The following is a 17,550-nucleotide window of genomic DNA, read 5'->3' as shown; positions in this document are numbered from 1 at the left end:
TTGAAGATAATCACTAAATGAAGACATGGATTTAAGTAGAGGCCCAGATAATTTCTGTCTGCTGCATTTCTTCTCCAAAGGAGCTGTCTACTACTCAATTACTAAAATAACCCAATTAGTAAGATTAAATACACCTCCCCCAAATCCTAATGCCAAGGGTCTATAATCTTAGGTTGCAGTTTTGGAAGTGACTTCTCTCTGAAAAGGTATTTCTCGTGCATGTTCTTCACATTGTTGATCTTTCAGGTATGGTAGTAACAAGCAACAACTAACTGCTTACGTTTAACTATTACTCAAAAGAAAACAGAACCAGATTTGAAACTGCTGGTTGAACTTTCCTTTCCCAGGGATTAAGAGCACCATGAAACATTCAATAAAGTTCTTGCAGTATCCATGGTTCCACAAGGACTGTTCAGCAGTACTAGAATGTGCACACACACTCTGCTCGACCTTGAGAATCTCCACCAGTCACATCTTGCCAGCAGATAAGCTCACTGACAACCCTTGTGTCCAGAACCAACACCTTAGAGGAAATACTGAAGAGTCTTGGATGTGCAGCACTCCATTGCAGAAGCATGCAAGGCAACCGTGCACAAGCACAGTTCCCAGGTGGTGCCACATTAAGGGTATGCACACATCCTTATATTAGGGTAAGCAAGTATTTTGAGGTCTCACCACAATTTGGGCAGCTAGACTATCAGATACAGAAACTTCAAAAAACATTTCATAAATATATAGGTTTATGCAGTTGCTTTGAGATATCCAAGATGAACACATTTCTTTAAAAAACAGGAATATACTGGTGCTTTTTAATACCAATAAATTCACTGCTGAAATACTACATGAAATACAGATGAACAAAATTTTTTGAAAAAAATCTGTGAATTATATTGTCTAACTGCAACATCAAAATAAAGCTGTTATAATTAAATTTATTGTACATGCATAAATTCCTCAGATCAAGAACAGAACAATGTAGTGAGAAATAAAACACCTCCAAAAAAGCAGCCAAAAAATGCTGAACGCCCACTAAAACACTGCTTTCAAGGAATAAAGGATATCCAGGAAAAAATTCTCAAATTGCATTCAGAGGGGACAAGCCCTTAAATGGCAACAGATCATGGGTAGTGGAGAAAGAGCTAGAAGTTGCAAGACAGCTTAGTCTCTGACAAAGGCCCTGAATCCTAGGAGATGAAACACAAGAAACACGCTGACTTGATGTGACTTGATCAAGCAGCTAGGTATAGTTATGATGTCAAAGCTATCTTCTGACTTTACAATAGCAGAATAAAAAGTTTTGGTTTGTTTGGGTTGTTTTCTGGGAAACAAACCTATTACACTGAGTCTTGGGCTGAGACTAAACATTCATCTCACTCAAGATAAGTTCATTTCTGAAAGCTGTATTTTTCAGAGTAAAACTGTGAGCCTGAAGCATAATCTTACTGACTACTACAACCATTAAAGAACTGAGCATTGTGCAAATTCCTGGAAAGTTGATAATAGTCTACTTTTAAGGTCAATTTACGATAGTTTATAAACTATGCCAGGCTGCTGGCCTTGAGTCTTTTGGTCAATTCCAGCCTTGTGCTAGTGTCATTACCAAATCACATGAAAAGTCACAGAACTGAATTGGTAAAATAGAAATGAACCTGTAAGTGAACACATCTCTCCCTTCCACATGGAGCATCAGTCCTGGTTTGCAATAGTAAAATCACCTCCACCCCAAGACTTCAGTGTGAAAGAACTCAATTAGAAGATTACTAGGATGATAGGCATGACCAAGAAGTGCAAAAGCATGCACTGGGCAATCATCCTCACAGCTTCTAAAAAGGAATTGCTTCAAGAAGCATTTCCAGACCATCAGAATTTAAGTGAACACAGCAACATTGCCTGTGATGCCTCTCTCCTGTATGGAAAATGAACAGCCTGGCTCAGAATAGCTTTATAACATGTGTTCTTTTTAACTAAGTATTTGAGACACTAAAAATATATTAGAAATCCAAATTTAGACATATCTGGAGTCAAGAAGATTTCCTACCAATACGTTAGTACCAGATGATGTCTTTGTGAAGTCCCACAGCAAAGTTACATCCTAAAGGGACATAAGAAAAAAATCTTTACAGTGTTACGCTACCATTATTCTCAGCCTTGATGATCTAAAGTTTCTAGAGAGGAAGACTATCTTTTACTTTTGTGATCTATCTCCTTGCCTTTCTCTCCTCCTTGTTGTTCAGTGTTTTACCAGAAGATGGAGAACAAGCCCTTCACCACATAAAATGCCAACTGCTGCAACTCCTTTTTTATTTTAGACTGTGAGGTCAAGGTTCCTATGAAAGGTTCCCACCTCATTTGAGGCAGCTAAGGAATCACTGGGATGCAATCAGGATTTAATTCACTTCATGCAAGGACAAACGAAGACATCTAAGACAAACATCAAACAAACATCTAAGACGTCAAATGAACAAAGTATTCAAACAAAAACTTGAACAGTTCTTGAACTAGTTCTGCATGTCAAAAAACCCTTGTGTCTAATATAAACCAAGTCTACCTCAGATTGCCCAGGAGACTTTACCATTAGTTATTAGAAACAAATACTAAACCAGATGATTTTTAAAGCATTTAAAAGTAAACTAAATGGTTACATAGTATAAACCCCATCTCTTGCCCATACAAAAAAAACACGGGTAAAATGAGGGAAGAAAAAAATATGAGTATCTATTGCTTTTGCTGTGTTATGACAACTTTCTGATCAAGACATTCTCCCCATGACCATGAACAATCTTTATTTTCCTTTCACCTTTGCATCCAACAGAAAAGCTCAAACATAAATGACTTGTTTCCATTTTGTTTTTCAGCTGGGATACCTACAGGCTATTTTACAGATTTTTAGGTTAGAACAAAACTTATATAGAAAAACACAGATATTTTAAAGCTGTCCACAAGCATCGGACAGAACAGCACCCACCTGAAATACTGCTATCACAGATTTGCCACAATAAAACAACAAAACAAGGTTTTATTTTTTAGAACTGTACACAAAGAGGTCATTTTACATCAAAACAACACAGCACTGTACTTCTAAATAATTTCCAATGCAGTTTAATGGTGCAAATTAAAAGTGGCACTACTTAACTGATTCAGTATTTGTTTACCAAGGCTTAGCACTGTTACCTTGATTTTGTAGCTACACAAGTGCTGCAAGAATATTAGGTCTTACATGCTTGTTATTATAATACAAAGCAATCCAGAATCAAACAGCAAAACTCCAGCAGATACACAGTATCAGACTGCATATACAAAACTGTGGATGACATAACCTAATGCAATTGTATTTTCTACAGGACAAATACTATTTAAATTATGGTTCTGATCAAAGAACATCAATCTCAATTTGTACTTAATTTTCATTTCTATAACCTATCAAGATTTTAAGTTGTTGATATGTTAGTTTTACTTGCATGTGTCTTCTGAATTGTTTCACAATACAGTTGTTAAGCAAAGTATAGCTCTAGAAAGCCAAGACTCCTCTGGCTGAAGAATCAGATGATGGTGTTTTAATTCTAATGGAGATATTGACTTGTGCCCAGAAGAGAGGACTGAAGCCAGACTCTTAATTCCATCACTTAATACAAGATTGCATTTAAGCAATTGTTTTCACTCTCAATTTCTGCAGGCATGGTGCAGAGCTATCCAATTTTTTCCCCATTACACTCCTCCACTGACAGGCTGCAGTTCCAATCTTTGTTGTTTCCTTCCTTTCCCTTCAAACAAAAAACTCCAGCTGCTTTCACACCTTGCAAAGCCATCCTACATCACTAGCTTCTCTACCCTGCAGCTGAAAGCAAGAGAAAATCATGTCAAGATTAGCAAGTGCTGCATCAGCAAGTTAAGACAGACTCATTCAAAGGAAGTTCAAAACCAGAATCTGAGTTTGCCAATTAGGTTCTGGTCTACAAAAAGCTCACACTGACAATACCATTCCAGTGCAATGCAGAAAGTGTGGATAATACAGCAGAAAGGAGGGTTCTGAGAAGCCAAGTCTCCACTGAACCCATCACAAGTGGTTGTATTTCAGACTGGCATGCAGCTGATTCCATTACCTGGATACCCATTAGCAGCTGAAGTAGACTGTCTGCAACTGCTTCTGGTTTAATTTCATCCAAAAGACATTACAATTTCCACACTGCAAAGCTGTTCCACAATGTAGAAAGAAGTGTGCTAACAGGGATTATTAGATCACTTTCGAAGCAAACCCTGTGTCTGATCCAGAGTATTAACATATAGGAACTCGCTCTTTTTGTTCCCACATATCTTCTAAAACCATTCTTTCAACCACTATCTCATTCATCTACTGAAGAGAGAATTTCAGAACACTAAAAGCAAGTTTTGTTAGAATGTATGAGCAGCTATGTTTTCATACTCCTGTATGTATAACAGTGTTTCTCCTTCCACAGGAAAAAAAAAAAGTCCAACCGTGAAGGAAAATATAAAAGGACGCCTACCCGACTCACCCATGTATTTGAAGTATCACCCACAAGGCAGCACTGGTTTTTACTACTGATACATTCAGAACCCAGATGCACAGGTATGCACTCTGTGATATAGATACCCATCACTTAGTAAGCACTGATTTTTTTGGTGTTATCTAAACAAACAAAACATGAGCTCAAATACCTTCAAGGACTAGTTTCATTAACAGTTCTAAAGATAATCCATAAAAGTGTTACAAAATTCTATCCATCTACAAGCTTGTTTTTAATAAACATTCTATCCTCACCATCCTCTTAATTTTTTTTATTATCAGACTAATCAAGTAAATCTAAATCTTGCCTATCAAACCAGAATGCAAAGAAATAACTGATCTATAACTGAACTTTTTTTTTTTTGGTGGCAAAACTGGAAAAATTAACTGGAAAAATTAATACACATCTAGGTTTTATGCTCAAGCTCCACCAGAAAAAGGAGCTTCATAGAAACAGCAAAAAATCAAGACATGCAGTAACTCATTCCTGTGTTCATACTTAAGGAAAGCTATCCTCCCTGCAGACTTGAGACAACAGTTAAGTTCAAAGAGTGAACAGATAATTGTTAAAGAACTGATACTACTTGCTGACTAATTTGGATTTGTTAGAAAGAATTAGAATACTTTTGAAATCCAGTAAATGTAACCAACTACCCTGCAAAGAATGATTAATTTTTTTTCTTGATCTGTGCAACCACTACATATTCATACATATATCCAGTACCTTATAACATAACCACATATAATGTGCTTTATCGTTCCACAAAAATTAGAAAATATGAAAGCTGAACAAAAATAGAAAGTCAGTAAGAATTACCATTAGCTGCTTTTTAACTCTTCCCTAAAGAGATTCTCCTCAAATAACCACTTCTACAGTGGTAGAAGTACATGCATAAGTATTTTTTTAATACAACTCATTGCACTCTTGTTACCATTAATATGTAATTACTAAACAGATTTCAATGATTCTGAAAATGCAAGAGTGCACCGAGTGTTTGAAATCCCCTCTCCTTACACATATTTCACCCCCTAAGGTGTTAATGACCTTGATGATTTCTTACAACTCCTTGCAGTAACTCTCAGGGTTGTATGTCTCTACCTGAATCAAGATGAAGTTGTGCAAAGAATCCATGTCATAATCTTAAGGGTAAGTTTCTTTATCAACTTCTTGAGGATTTTTTAAGCTATTGTTATAATTCAATTTTAGGAACATTAGCATCCTGACTCTTTAGCACACAAACATAAAAAGTTAACCATGCCTCTAATCCAACTATTTATACATCACTAGGCAGATAATGTAACAACAACAACACCAAAATCACAGGTTTGTTCTCTAATGCATATAACAGAGTAGAGGGGAAGTACCTACTACCCTCATTTTACATATATAAAACCAAGAGACATAACTATGCTGTTGAAAAATGTATTTATATTTTTAAGGCAAAGTCTATGTTGGAGGAAGGTTTGAAAGAACGCACCTCAGCCACTAAAGAAGCAGATACAGAAGAACAGCTTGAGGGGCTCTACTACAACTCTCATAGTAATTATGTCATACACTATCATCCAGAATGTTCGGAAAAAAAAAAAAAAAACACCACTGGAAGGGGAGACAACTGAAAGTTAATTACTAAATACAGAACCTTCTCTTAATTGACAGAGATGTTTCTCCCCAAATATAAGGTAAAAGGCACAAGCAATTTGCATGTTTTTCATCTGGGCATGTTGAACACATACTGAAGGAGCTCAGCTTGCTAATTACTAAACTGGAAGAGGCAAAACAAAAGCAAAATTACCTTGGTGCTATTTGTCCCATTTAGGCACTATTTTACTTAGAATTCAAATCCCAGCTAGTTTTAGAAAAAGACCCAGAAAAACCTAGAAAATTAATGGAGAGCCTCTAGTTACATCCATAAACTATTTCAGAACAAGTAAGTTATTTAAAACACCAGTAAATAATTTCATTAAGCCTCATGCTTTGTCATATACAGTACCAGAAATTACCATTCTTTAGGCTTGCCTTTAATCTTTCAACATTTTGCATTTAACAGGCTCTTTCTGATCTGGTCACTGGTATCTAATTTCTCTCTTGCATCCTAGCATAAATGAACTTGCTATAGTTCTAGGCTATCTCTATTCAGATATTCAATCATGTCTCAATTCAATGTTGTCATCCCAACATTCATATTTTAGTCTGTTTACTTAAAAAGAGCATTCAGCAGTTGGCTATTAAACAAGCATTTCATGAATGTGGCAGGATATTCATTACAGTAAACTTTCATCCACTGCCAGGAAATCTAATTTACCTATTCTTTTAATTATCAGACTGGCATATGGGCAGATTAAAAATAGGAAGACAGCCAGAAATAACTGTGTCTAATCTGGAAATATGTACATTTCCTGCAGCATAGGTGACTTAAATGTGCTCTCTCATCAAGTGAAATGAGACATTACGAAATTTCTATACTTCAACTACATTACATTTTTGTATTAGCTATCAATATCAGAGGAATGCAACTCCTCCCACTGCTACTTCTGATGATAACTTAATTGATAATCTTCATCCTCAGCAGAAAGGTTACTCAATTACCATTTTAAACTTGTTTACTCAGCACAGTCAAATTTGCATCCCAAAGGATGCCTTCCATCTGATTAATATTTCCAGTGAAAGAACAAGACAACATCTACCATGTGTTTAATAACCACCAGCGTCCTTTTCACAGTGTCAAAGTACTGCCACTGTGTCGACATGTGGGAAGGGAAAGGAGCCAAGGCCATACTTTCTCCTGAATATATTGGCAAACCTGAGCAGAACTCCTGAGTTCCTGCTGTCACACTGATGTGATGACCAACTCTGGCTGGGTATCCAAAAGCAGGGTTCAGTCACAGCACAAGTTTCAAATAAAACATTATGCAAGTTCCCAATCTGTAGAATGGGGACTGTGAGCTTTTATTGTCTTAACTATTACAGAGTCATAAACAAAAGTTACTTTTTATCCATGCAATTCTCTTCATAACACCAACCCTCCAATGATTAAAAAAAAAAATTAGTTCAGATTGTGTCTTTTGTGATTCTGAACATCTAATCTCTTCTTGTACCCATCCTTGTGTTCCCTGTTTTATAAACCAGTATATTTTCATAGGCTCCTGATACACACACTCTGTTACAAGACCAGCATTGGTGGATAGGGGCAGAGCAACCTGGATTTAAGTAGTGTTTGATGCTCTCCTGCACTGACATGCTTGTCTCCAACTCCAAATTGGAGAGGCATGAATTTGGTGGATGGACCACACTGTGGATAAACAACTGGCTGGATGGTCACATGCAAAGAGTTGTGGTTAACAGCTCAGTGTCCACATGGAGACTAGTGGTGCCCCTCAGGGGTCAGTACTGGGGCTGATTCAACATCTTTGCTGGTGACACGGAGAGTGGGACCAAGCACACCCTCAGCAAATTGCTGACGACACCAAGCTGTTTGGTGCAGTCAACATGCTGGAGGGAAGGGATACCAACAAGAAGGACCCTAACAGGATGGAGATGGGGGCTGTACAAACCTCATGGAGCTCAGCAAAGAGATGCTATTGGTGCAAGGTTCTACCTGAGTTGGGGCAATCGCAGACACACCAACAGGCTGGGCGGAGAAGTGACTGGGAGCAGCACTGCAGAGAAAGACTTGGGTGTGATGGTTGAAGAAAGACAAACATGACCCAGCAGTGTGAGCTCACAGCCCACAAAGCCAGAGGGAATCCCAGGCTGCATCAAAAGGAGCATAGCCAGCAGATCAAAGGAGCTGATTCTTCCCCTTTATTCTGCCCTTGTGGGACCCAATCTACAGTACTGCATCCAATTCTGGGTTTCCAACATAAGAAGGACATGGAATTGTTAGAGCAAGTTCAGAGCAGGGTCATGAAGTTGACAAGAGGACTGGAGCACCTTCTCTATGAACACAGGCTGAGAAAGTTGGGGCTATTCAGACTGGAGAAGAAAAGGTTGTGTGGAAACCTTCCAGTATGTGAAGGGGCCTACAGGGAATCCAGAGAATCTCATCATCAGGAACTGCAGTGATAGCACAAGGAGTAATGGGTAAAAATTGAAACTGGGGAAGTTCAGGTTAAATATTAGGAAGAAATTCTTTACTGTGAGGGTAATGAGATACTGGAACAGGCTGCCCAGGAAGGCTCTGGATGCCACAAACCTGGCACTCTTCAAAGCCAGGCTGAATAAAGCCTTGAGCAACCAGTTCTAGTAGGAGGTGTCCCTGCCCATGACAAGGGGGGGTTAGGGCTAGATGATCTTTAAGTTTCATTCCGACCCCTTAACACTGTATGATTCTATGAATGATAAAACTGAAGAACTCCTTATTCCTGATTTAATGCCTGATCACTGAATGCACTTTACCAATTCACCAAAATAATACTTGGTCTGTTAGCTATACAAATACCAAACAGGATTGTCTATTTGACAGAACCCATTCTCTCCATCATTCTGAAAAACAGAAGAGAAATCCTTCCAGATTCTGGGTTTTTTTTTGATATACAGAACACTGAGAATGCTACACCAGCTCAAATGAAAACTGCTCTATTCATCTAAAAGACAACAGAGTTACAAATAAAGACTGGCCTTTATCCTAAAGAATTTTACTTCAGGGAGTTACGGTTCTCAAAGCAACAAATGCACCTATGCAGCAGCTGGGAGAGAATGAAAGTCAGGAGTCAGTGTTTGAAGATAGATGGAGCTTTGGTAGTTGTCCATGTAACATAACTGTACAACTAGTTCAGAATTAGTAACAATCTAGTGAGAGCTACATTAGTTAGCACAGGATCTACCTATTTCTCTGATTAATGTTTAATTTACTTTACCTACATACAGGAAATCATAAAGCTAGAAATATTGTATACCAGAAGACTACAACAATTACAGAAGAGAAGATGGATAAGACATTTGACCAAACTATTTTTACCAAAAACAAGCACAAGTTTTTGCAAATTTGGTCCAATTACCTATTGGATCAGGTCTACTTTCAGAGAATAATTTTATAAAGCACCACTGCCTTTTTGACACTGCATATATCTTATTTCTGAAAGTCTTTGTTCTGCCAAGTAGTAGGTGTTATTAGATTAACTCTTCATAAATTAAAGCAGTGTACTTCATCCTTAGAGATGAAAGACCTGAGAAATAATACCATGGAGTTGTCTTTAATGCATATTTGGAAAGATAAACAGAAAAAAATATTCCATACATCAAAAGAAAAGACTTTCATACTTCCTAAAACATGACACATTAAGTTGTTAACCAATGCAAAAGCACAGACCTAATAAAATGGGAAATGCTATCTCAAGAGACAGTTTCAAGCCATACTGTTTACCTGTTATTTAAACTAAAATTTGCAAATTGTTGTACATCATTATTGTAATGAAGCCGGTGGCCTGAGAACCTCATGCAAACTACAGAAATAAACACACTGTATTATAACTGCACAAGGATATGCATGGAGGCCTTTTAAAAACACTTATTAAGATTTTTTGACCTGTGAATATTAACTTTTCACTAGAGAAATGGTTTGCTGATAGAAGGGGTTTTCTCTGTAACCTCAGGAAAAGCATCAAGTAACTTAACTCTGCAAAATGCATGCATCGGGATAACTATGAAACTAAGTAACTATTTGCTGAACTACTTGGAAGAAATTACTTAGAAAAATTAAGTTTTGTCATCTTCTTAACTGCCTTAATTTGTTAGCTTCAGAGAACTACCACTTTTCTCTTGAATATTTGTACCCAGAATATTTGTACTACCACTTTTCTCTTGAATATTTGTACTGAGAAGGAGAAGTGTTTTAAGTTAAATCATAAGTCTTACATAGACTGTCACCTTCTTACCAAATTCTTATTAGATTGCTACCTTCCCTGCAATTAAGAACTCAAAAAAATCTCATACATTCCAATGATATAGCAAGAAAGCAAAAAGGAACGTTAGAAATAGGAAAAAGTTAACATCAAGAACTGCAAAAATTGTTCTCAAAAGTAAAAAGTAGAAAAGAACTGAAAATAGCATTGAAAATCTAAGAGGTGCTTCCAAAAGAAAGAGAATATGCTACTTTTCATTATCCACATAGGATACAATAAATCACAATAGTCTTAACCTGCAACAAGATATTAAGCTGTCCTGCAAAGGCGGGCAGAAGAAATTACTGAAGGCAAAGAAAACTGAACTGAAATCTATTATGCAGAGAGTTTTTAAAAATCTTTTTCAATAGATAGTTTTGAAAACAGATTAAACAAGCATTCATAGCTATGGCCCACGAATAATCAATGCTGCTTTGGAATCATGGTCTACCTGGCTTACTTCAATACAGGAAAATTTATTAATAAAACCTTATAGTACAGATCTCAAAATTCTAACAAAGACCAGCTCTCCAATCTAGTATGATGCTGGGGCTTGATGCCGTTATTGAGGACAAGGATTAGAACATTTATGCTCACTCATTAGATTTACCCTCAACAGAGAGAGTGTTTTCTTCTAAATATTTTTGATGCACATTTTAACCGGATAGGTACACATACTGCTTTATTTGAAAGCAAGACCATTTCCCCAACTTCATGTAGTTTAGCCAAAAAAAAAAAAAAAAAAAAAAAAAAAAAAAAAAAAAAAAATCAGAGGGTTTTGTTTCTATCCACCTCCCCAAAGAGATAATGTGACTGCTTGACATGGAAGGTCTCACAGTGATGAAGTAGCACAAAAATGCCTGAGGCAGCTGAAAGTCTGCATGACACCTGACAGCAGGTGTTTCTCTTTATGCACTTGGGAATCTGTGTGGTATACTACATTTTAGCAGATTCCTTGCGATTTCTGGCAGCTGTACATCTCTCCCTGAATAGCACAGCATCTGGAGATCACAGGTATGAAAGTAAAATTAAGTATTAAAAGTCATGATGGGAATCCTGCACTCATGGTTATGTATTTTGAAAAAAATAGGAACTGTGAGACCAGAAGCAACACAGAATGGTAGAGCCAAATGTGTAGAGCCAGAAACATCGTAACAGAAACTTTTAAGTGTTACCTCAGTGTAAAAATCGTTCACTGGACTCAACAGAAAACACTTTTTACTCAAAGAAATAGAAGCAATGGAATCCATGCATACCCAAAAGAAGAGAGACAGACTTGATTAGACAGGACATAATTGAACTGAAAGCTCAAAAAATATCAACTTACCAACAATTACATTCCACTAGTTTGTGCCTGTATTACGTAAACATCACTGTGAGCTGTTGAGCTAAAGGAAAAATTTAAGATGAACATACACCTATTCACTCAATGAAGAGTTTGATGAAAGTTGTCTGGAGTAAAAAATCAAATGTTATATTAAGAAAACAGGAAATGTCTTCCTACGTTTATTAAAAAAGCACCTGACAGTTTGCTGGTGGTGTTTCTCACCATCAGTGAACGCAACTTGCATGGTCACATCACAACTGCAGGTATTCAATGAAATAGGAAAAAAACATCCTTCATAGGCTGTTGAGGTCCTTAGACACAGAATTACTCCTGGTAAGGGATCATACTCTAACTCCTGCAGGAAAAAATAAAGCAGCCTACTGAAACACTTCCTTGTCATTAGGTTAAGATAGACTTTGGGTTTTGGATAAATCTAAAACATGTAAGTAAGAAGTTTAAGAAATGCTTTGTTTCAAATTTTATGGATAGAACTGAAGATTTTTTCTGTCATCTTGGGTCTGAAGAGGAGGTTGAGAATACAGAGATTAAAAGTGAGGAAGGCAATGACAGCTGAAGAGGGTGACAGCACCAGAAAGTTGTCAAATCTGTGAAGTATAAAAACTGAATGCCAATTAAAGTAAGACTAATAGGAGAATCTGTAAGAGAAAACATAAGACTAACCTCCAACAGAAACAAATAATTAACAAACACTTGTACTATACAGTGATTACAGATATGTAATAATAATAATAATAATAATAATAATAATATTTTTATGTAGAGGCATGCAGGTCTGCTTTTAGGAGGGACATCTTAGATTATATATCCCTGAATATTACCAAGATCTACTCTAGAATGACAGAACATCCCAAAAAAAATAGGGTAAGACTATAAGGTCCTAATACTTCACTAGAACCTAAACACATAGTAAAAAACAGCTTAAAACAGTAGGAAAAAGCTGTACAATCAGAGCAGTTAAAATCAATTTTTCTTTATAATAACTTCTGTTGCGTCTTTTGAAATGTCCAAAAATTTTCATTCCCTCCCCTCACCTCCATTTTTTTATCATTATTTCACCTTTTCTGCTACTAGTGTTAAGAAGATTCTGGGTTACTACTGGGTAAACTGCCAACACTAGAAGGATATTAATGTGTCTACTAACAGCTAAGCACAGTTTTAACACATGATCTTTCTCATAATGGGCGGACATGACAAGACAATCAAGAAATGAACCAGAAGTGCACACAAAGTCATTGAGGAAAAGCCACACAACCATCTAAATAGTATCTTATGCTTATAATACAGGCCACTTTATGCTCACAACTTGTACATTAGTAGAACAAACCTAGCTGCTTTATACTTTTGGAGAATTTGTACCACACAGTACAGCAGGAGAGAAAAAAAACAACCCTTAGAAGCAGATTTGGGAAAGATATGAAGTGTCAAAATAACAAAGGAGGGAAGACTCAAAACATGTCAACTACAGAAAAACAGTCAGAAGAGGTAGAAGGAGCACAAAGATTTCATAACCACCTAGAGACAACAGAAAATTTGTTACCAGTCTGCAATCTGTTACACAAAACTAATTTTAAAAAACGGGGTACACTGTGTAATGACAACTAGAAGGGGACACAGCCCCTAGTGAGGAGCTCTGAGATACAGCACATTCACCTAGCTCCCAAGCACAAAAACCTGAACATACATTTTGGTCTTCTCCAACTGAATATAAACAACTGGTCACCTTTAAGAGCCAAGTCTGAAAATAATCTAATCAGCCACCACATGGTGACAAGAACAACAATCTTCTTCAGATCATTCTGAATTCTTGCAAAATTTACACTTGCAATTTTTAGTCACTACAGTTGAAGATACTTGTTTTGTCTGCCACAGTCTGCACTCTTACAGTTTGTGAAAACATAACCGTTTGTCAAGGATTTGCTCATTACTGAATTGCAACAAAATAGCACAAATCACAATTAAAAAACCATTTAACATTTACCCATATGGATGTGAATTCCACTTGATAACAATAAAAATAATGCTCTCTATTGCAGGCTGACAGTGGAGAACAGAACTGCAATCACACAGATCTGGTACAGGATTATGGTCCAGTCTATAATCCCCTCAAAATTTAAGAATAATTGCACTGTTTCACAGAGCAATCAGCAGCAACACACAAACATATTATAGCTAATGAAATGCTGCATATAAAATGCATCAAAACTTCATTCTTATAAGAGAAGAAAACAGGTCTATAACATCTTCTGTCAAGGTACAAGGGTCTTGTTTTTCTGTTTTTAATAGTTGTTCTACACTGTTGGGTTATAAACAATAAAATATTTCAAACTGAGGTATTTCAAAACCAGATAAAGGACTTGGCTGTACAGCTCCCACTTCATTTAATAAGAACAGAATACTTAAATCCTTTATTTGCCTTTGAACCTAAGGATCTTTCCATGCTTTACTGCACATTCTTTAGCTTCCACCAGTTTGAAAATAAGCTTATTTCTTTAATACTGTTACCCACTTCATTAAAAAAATAAGTTAATTTATGGCAGCAAGCTAGGTGGCTGCTGGGCTCCAGAGTGACTACCTGGCAAAACAAAACAAGGACACCAGACCTTCCAAGATCTGTGCAATTATTACATGAGTAGAAACTAAGCATGAAGGACAAAAAATCAGGTAAAATCATACTGAGAGAAACACTAAGATATTACTTCTTTACTGAGCTTCTAGACCTAAGATATAAATAAGTGATATATATTCAATTTATATATATAATAAATAACAACTCTCAGTTTCATATATTTGCCCAAATCCTTCTTTCATGCATATATTTTCAAAGACTTCATTCTAGGAAGCATGGCAGATACCTTTAAACTGTTATTTGAAAGAGATTTCTGAGATGGCTTTTATATTACACGGTTTTTTTACAACCTGTGTCATGCAGTGCAAACTAAGTAGCTAAGCCTACTCTCTGAATCATGAATACTATTTTGTGTTAGCCCAAATAAAGGATTAAAACTGGAGCAGAGGCTGGATAAGTATTCTGGTACCACAAGCACAGGTGAACAGATTTTAAAAAACGTCTGCTGAACCAGTACAAAAATACTTGCCTAACAACACTTTTTAATATGTTAAGCATCAGTTTAGATGTCTGTTCAAAATCTGAAAAGCAGAATCTTTCGGCACTGAGTGGCATGTCTCAACCCTCAGTGTTACACATCAGCATGCAAAACCAGATACGGCCGTACTATAATTCTTGGTATGGAAGGAACAGTAACTCATTTCAAAACAGCATGATTTCTAAGTCAGTTTCTACACAACTGATTTGCTCAGTGAAACTTGTTTTGAAAAACGGCATGGTTAAAAAACCTAGTAATCTTGGGCCTTACAACGGACTTTTGTAACAGTCATTAAAGCAGTAAGAATATTCCTACAAGTTAAACTTTAAATCAATCAATCAACTCATGAAGCCACTCACTAAGAACACGTAACCACGATTTCAGTGATAAATCTGCTTTAGACATCAGTAATCCACTCCGTACATGTCAAGGATGGTGTCTTCATTCCCACCTACCCAACACTACTTCAGTTCAATGAACAGCTCATTCACAAGTCGAGCTGGAGCCAGGAAAAGCAGATTTCCACCTCTAAGTGTAAGAAGTTAAGAAAGTAGGCACAAAGATAAAACAGACTAACAACACACTGATCTGAACCGACATAAACCAATCTTTCTGTGCTTAAACCAATGTTTCTGGGCATTGACATGGACATTCTAACCAGGCACAATATGATAAATTTTGACCGGAGAAAAAGGAACCTGACATATGAATTCTGTATATACAAAATAAAATAAAACTATGCTTAAAATATTTAGTAGCAAATCTTCCTAAGATTAGTAAGAAGTAGAGCCCAGTTTATTCCAGAAGTGACAGATGTGAAATTAGCATGCTACAATGGCCACCAAGAATCAACTCCTTAAGAAACCAGATACAAAATCATAAATAAAACACTATAAATAAACAAACACATAAATAAAACTATTTCAAACTACCCATTTGAATTCATTCTTATTACACCTCTTAACAATTTGCCTGACTGTCCATTAACGGGTGACGGTAATGTGTAAACAGACACTAAGGCTTGTATCACCCAGACTATTAAACAAAGTAAAGCTACAGAAGTAGTGGCTTAGAACATGTGGCCTAAAATTTGAGAACTTGTTTTATACATTGGGCTTCACCGAATGCTGTCCAAGAAAGGATATCTAAGACAAATCAAGGCCATGTATAGACATAGATATGACTAAAATGGTCTGCTTTTTTAGCAGTCTGTGGAGCTAGTGCCACAAAGTTTGTTTAGGAACGAATACTCAGAAGATTCACCAGCTCTGAAGTAACACCAGCAAACAGACCCTGCTTTAGGAGCAGCCCAAGCTCCGGGAAGCGGGCCTTTTCCCGAAGGCTGAATAATTACACACAATGGTGCTTCAAACAGTGCCGGCTCGAGAGTCCTCCCCTGAGGTGGGCTTGTGCTCCCTTGATAGGACAAGAAAACGGGGAGCAACACCACAGACCTGCCACCACCACCGGCGACTCTGTATAGTCTAGCACCACCTCCACCTTCCCAGCATAGCAGAAACTCCACTATCCCTCCAGTGTACGAGATAGGGAAGGGAGCAGGGGGCAGGAAGAGGGCATGGAGCAGGAGCCCCGCGCCGACGGATCCGGGACGGACTCCCAGCTCCTGCCCGGCCCCTCGGGGGAGCGGCGGAGCCCCCACCTCCCGGACCGCCGCCTCCCTCCCTTCGCCCCCAGGGGAGGAGGGGTGTCGGAGCGACGGGGACGGGGGGGGCCCCCGGTCCGCCACCGCCAGGAACAAAGGGCCCTTCGATAAGCCGAGCGGCAGAGCACAACAAAGGGGCCTGGAGACCGCGAGAACCGGGGCGGGGGGAGGCGAAGCGGGGGATGGGGATTACGGGCCGGGCCGGAGCGGCAGCGGGCGCGGGGCCACTCCGCCTCAGCACACAGAGCGGCGGCGGCGGCGGCGTCGATCGCCCGGCCGGGCCCCGAGCACCGAGCCCCCGCTCCCCCAGCCGCAGCACCGGGCCGCCGGCTGCGGGTTCCCCGCGGCGGGGGCGGCGCTGGTCCCGCCCGGCGCCCGCGCTCCGGCCTGGCCAAGCTCACACACACACACACACAGACAGACACACACCCTGCCGGGGAGGGGAGGGAGCGGGCGGGGGCAGGGCACGGAGGAAGGGAAGGGAAAAGGGAAGAGGCGGCCTGACCTGGCAGAGCTGCTTGCAGTACTCGGTGGCCGCCTGCACGGCCGGCTCGCGGCTCTCCCGCAGCCCCGTCTCCAGCTCCAGCAGCCGCTCCCGCAGGCGCCGCAGCTCCAGGAGGTCGCCGCCCGGGCCGCCGCTCTCCCGCTCGGCCTCCTCGTCCGCCATCTTCGCACCCCGCTCCGTCGCGTACGCAGCCCCCCCGCCCCCCTGTCCTCCCTCCCCCCTGTCCTCCCTCCCTGCCTCCCCGGCCCCCCCCGCTCCGCTCCCGGGTCACGTGATTACACAATGCCACGTTCCAGGGACGGGGGGTCACGTGCGGAGGAGATGGAGACGCGCGGGAGCGCGCGGCGCGCGCGCGCGCGCACCGCCCGCCGTCCCCCCGCGGCGCCAACGACTGGGGCCGGGGAGGGGGCGGGGCCTCCCGCCCCACGTGACGCGACGCCACGCGCGCTGGGGCGCGCCCCCGCGCGGCCACGTGACGGGCCCTCCCCCGCCCGCGCGGCGACGCGTTTTGGCGGCAAAGCGGCGGCA

The 17,550-nt window shown here is 39.6% G+C and overlaps 1 protein-coding gene across 1 annotated transcript in view; it reads right to left on the bottom strand.

Annotated features, from left to right (window-relative positions):
• The window catches only part of ZNF292 (zinc finger protein 292), a 49,334-nt gene extending 32,090 nt beyond the window's left edge, over positions 1-17,244 (bottom strand). Inside the window, exon 1 of the mRNA XM_002198266.6 lies at positions 17,023-17,244. Coding sequence (XP_002198302.4) covers positions 17,023-17,184 — 162 coding nt within the window. The 5' untranslated portion in view covers positions 17,185-17,244. The remainder of the gene's footprint in view (positions 1-17,022) is intronic.
• Between the last annotated feature and the right edge of the window lie 306 nt (positions 17,245-17,550).

This window comes from Taeniopygia guttata, chromosome 3 (assembly GCF_048771995.1).
Source record: "Taeniopygia guttata chromosome 3, bTaeGut7.mat, whole genome shotgun sequence".
Classification (NCBI taxonomy): Eukaryota; Metazoa; Chordata; class Aves; order Passeriformes; family Estrildidae; genus Taeniopygia; species Taeniopygia guttata.
This window is presented reverse-complemented; position numbering and strand designations above follow the sequence as displayed.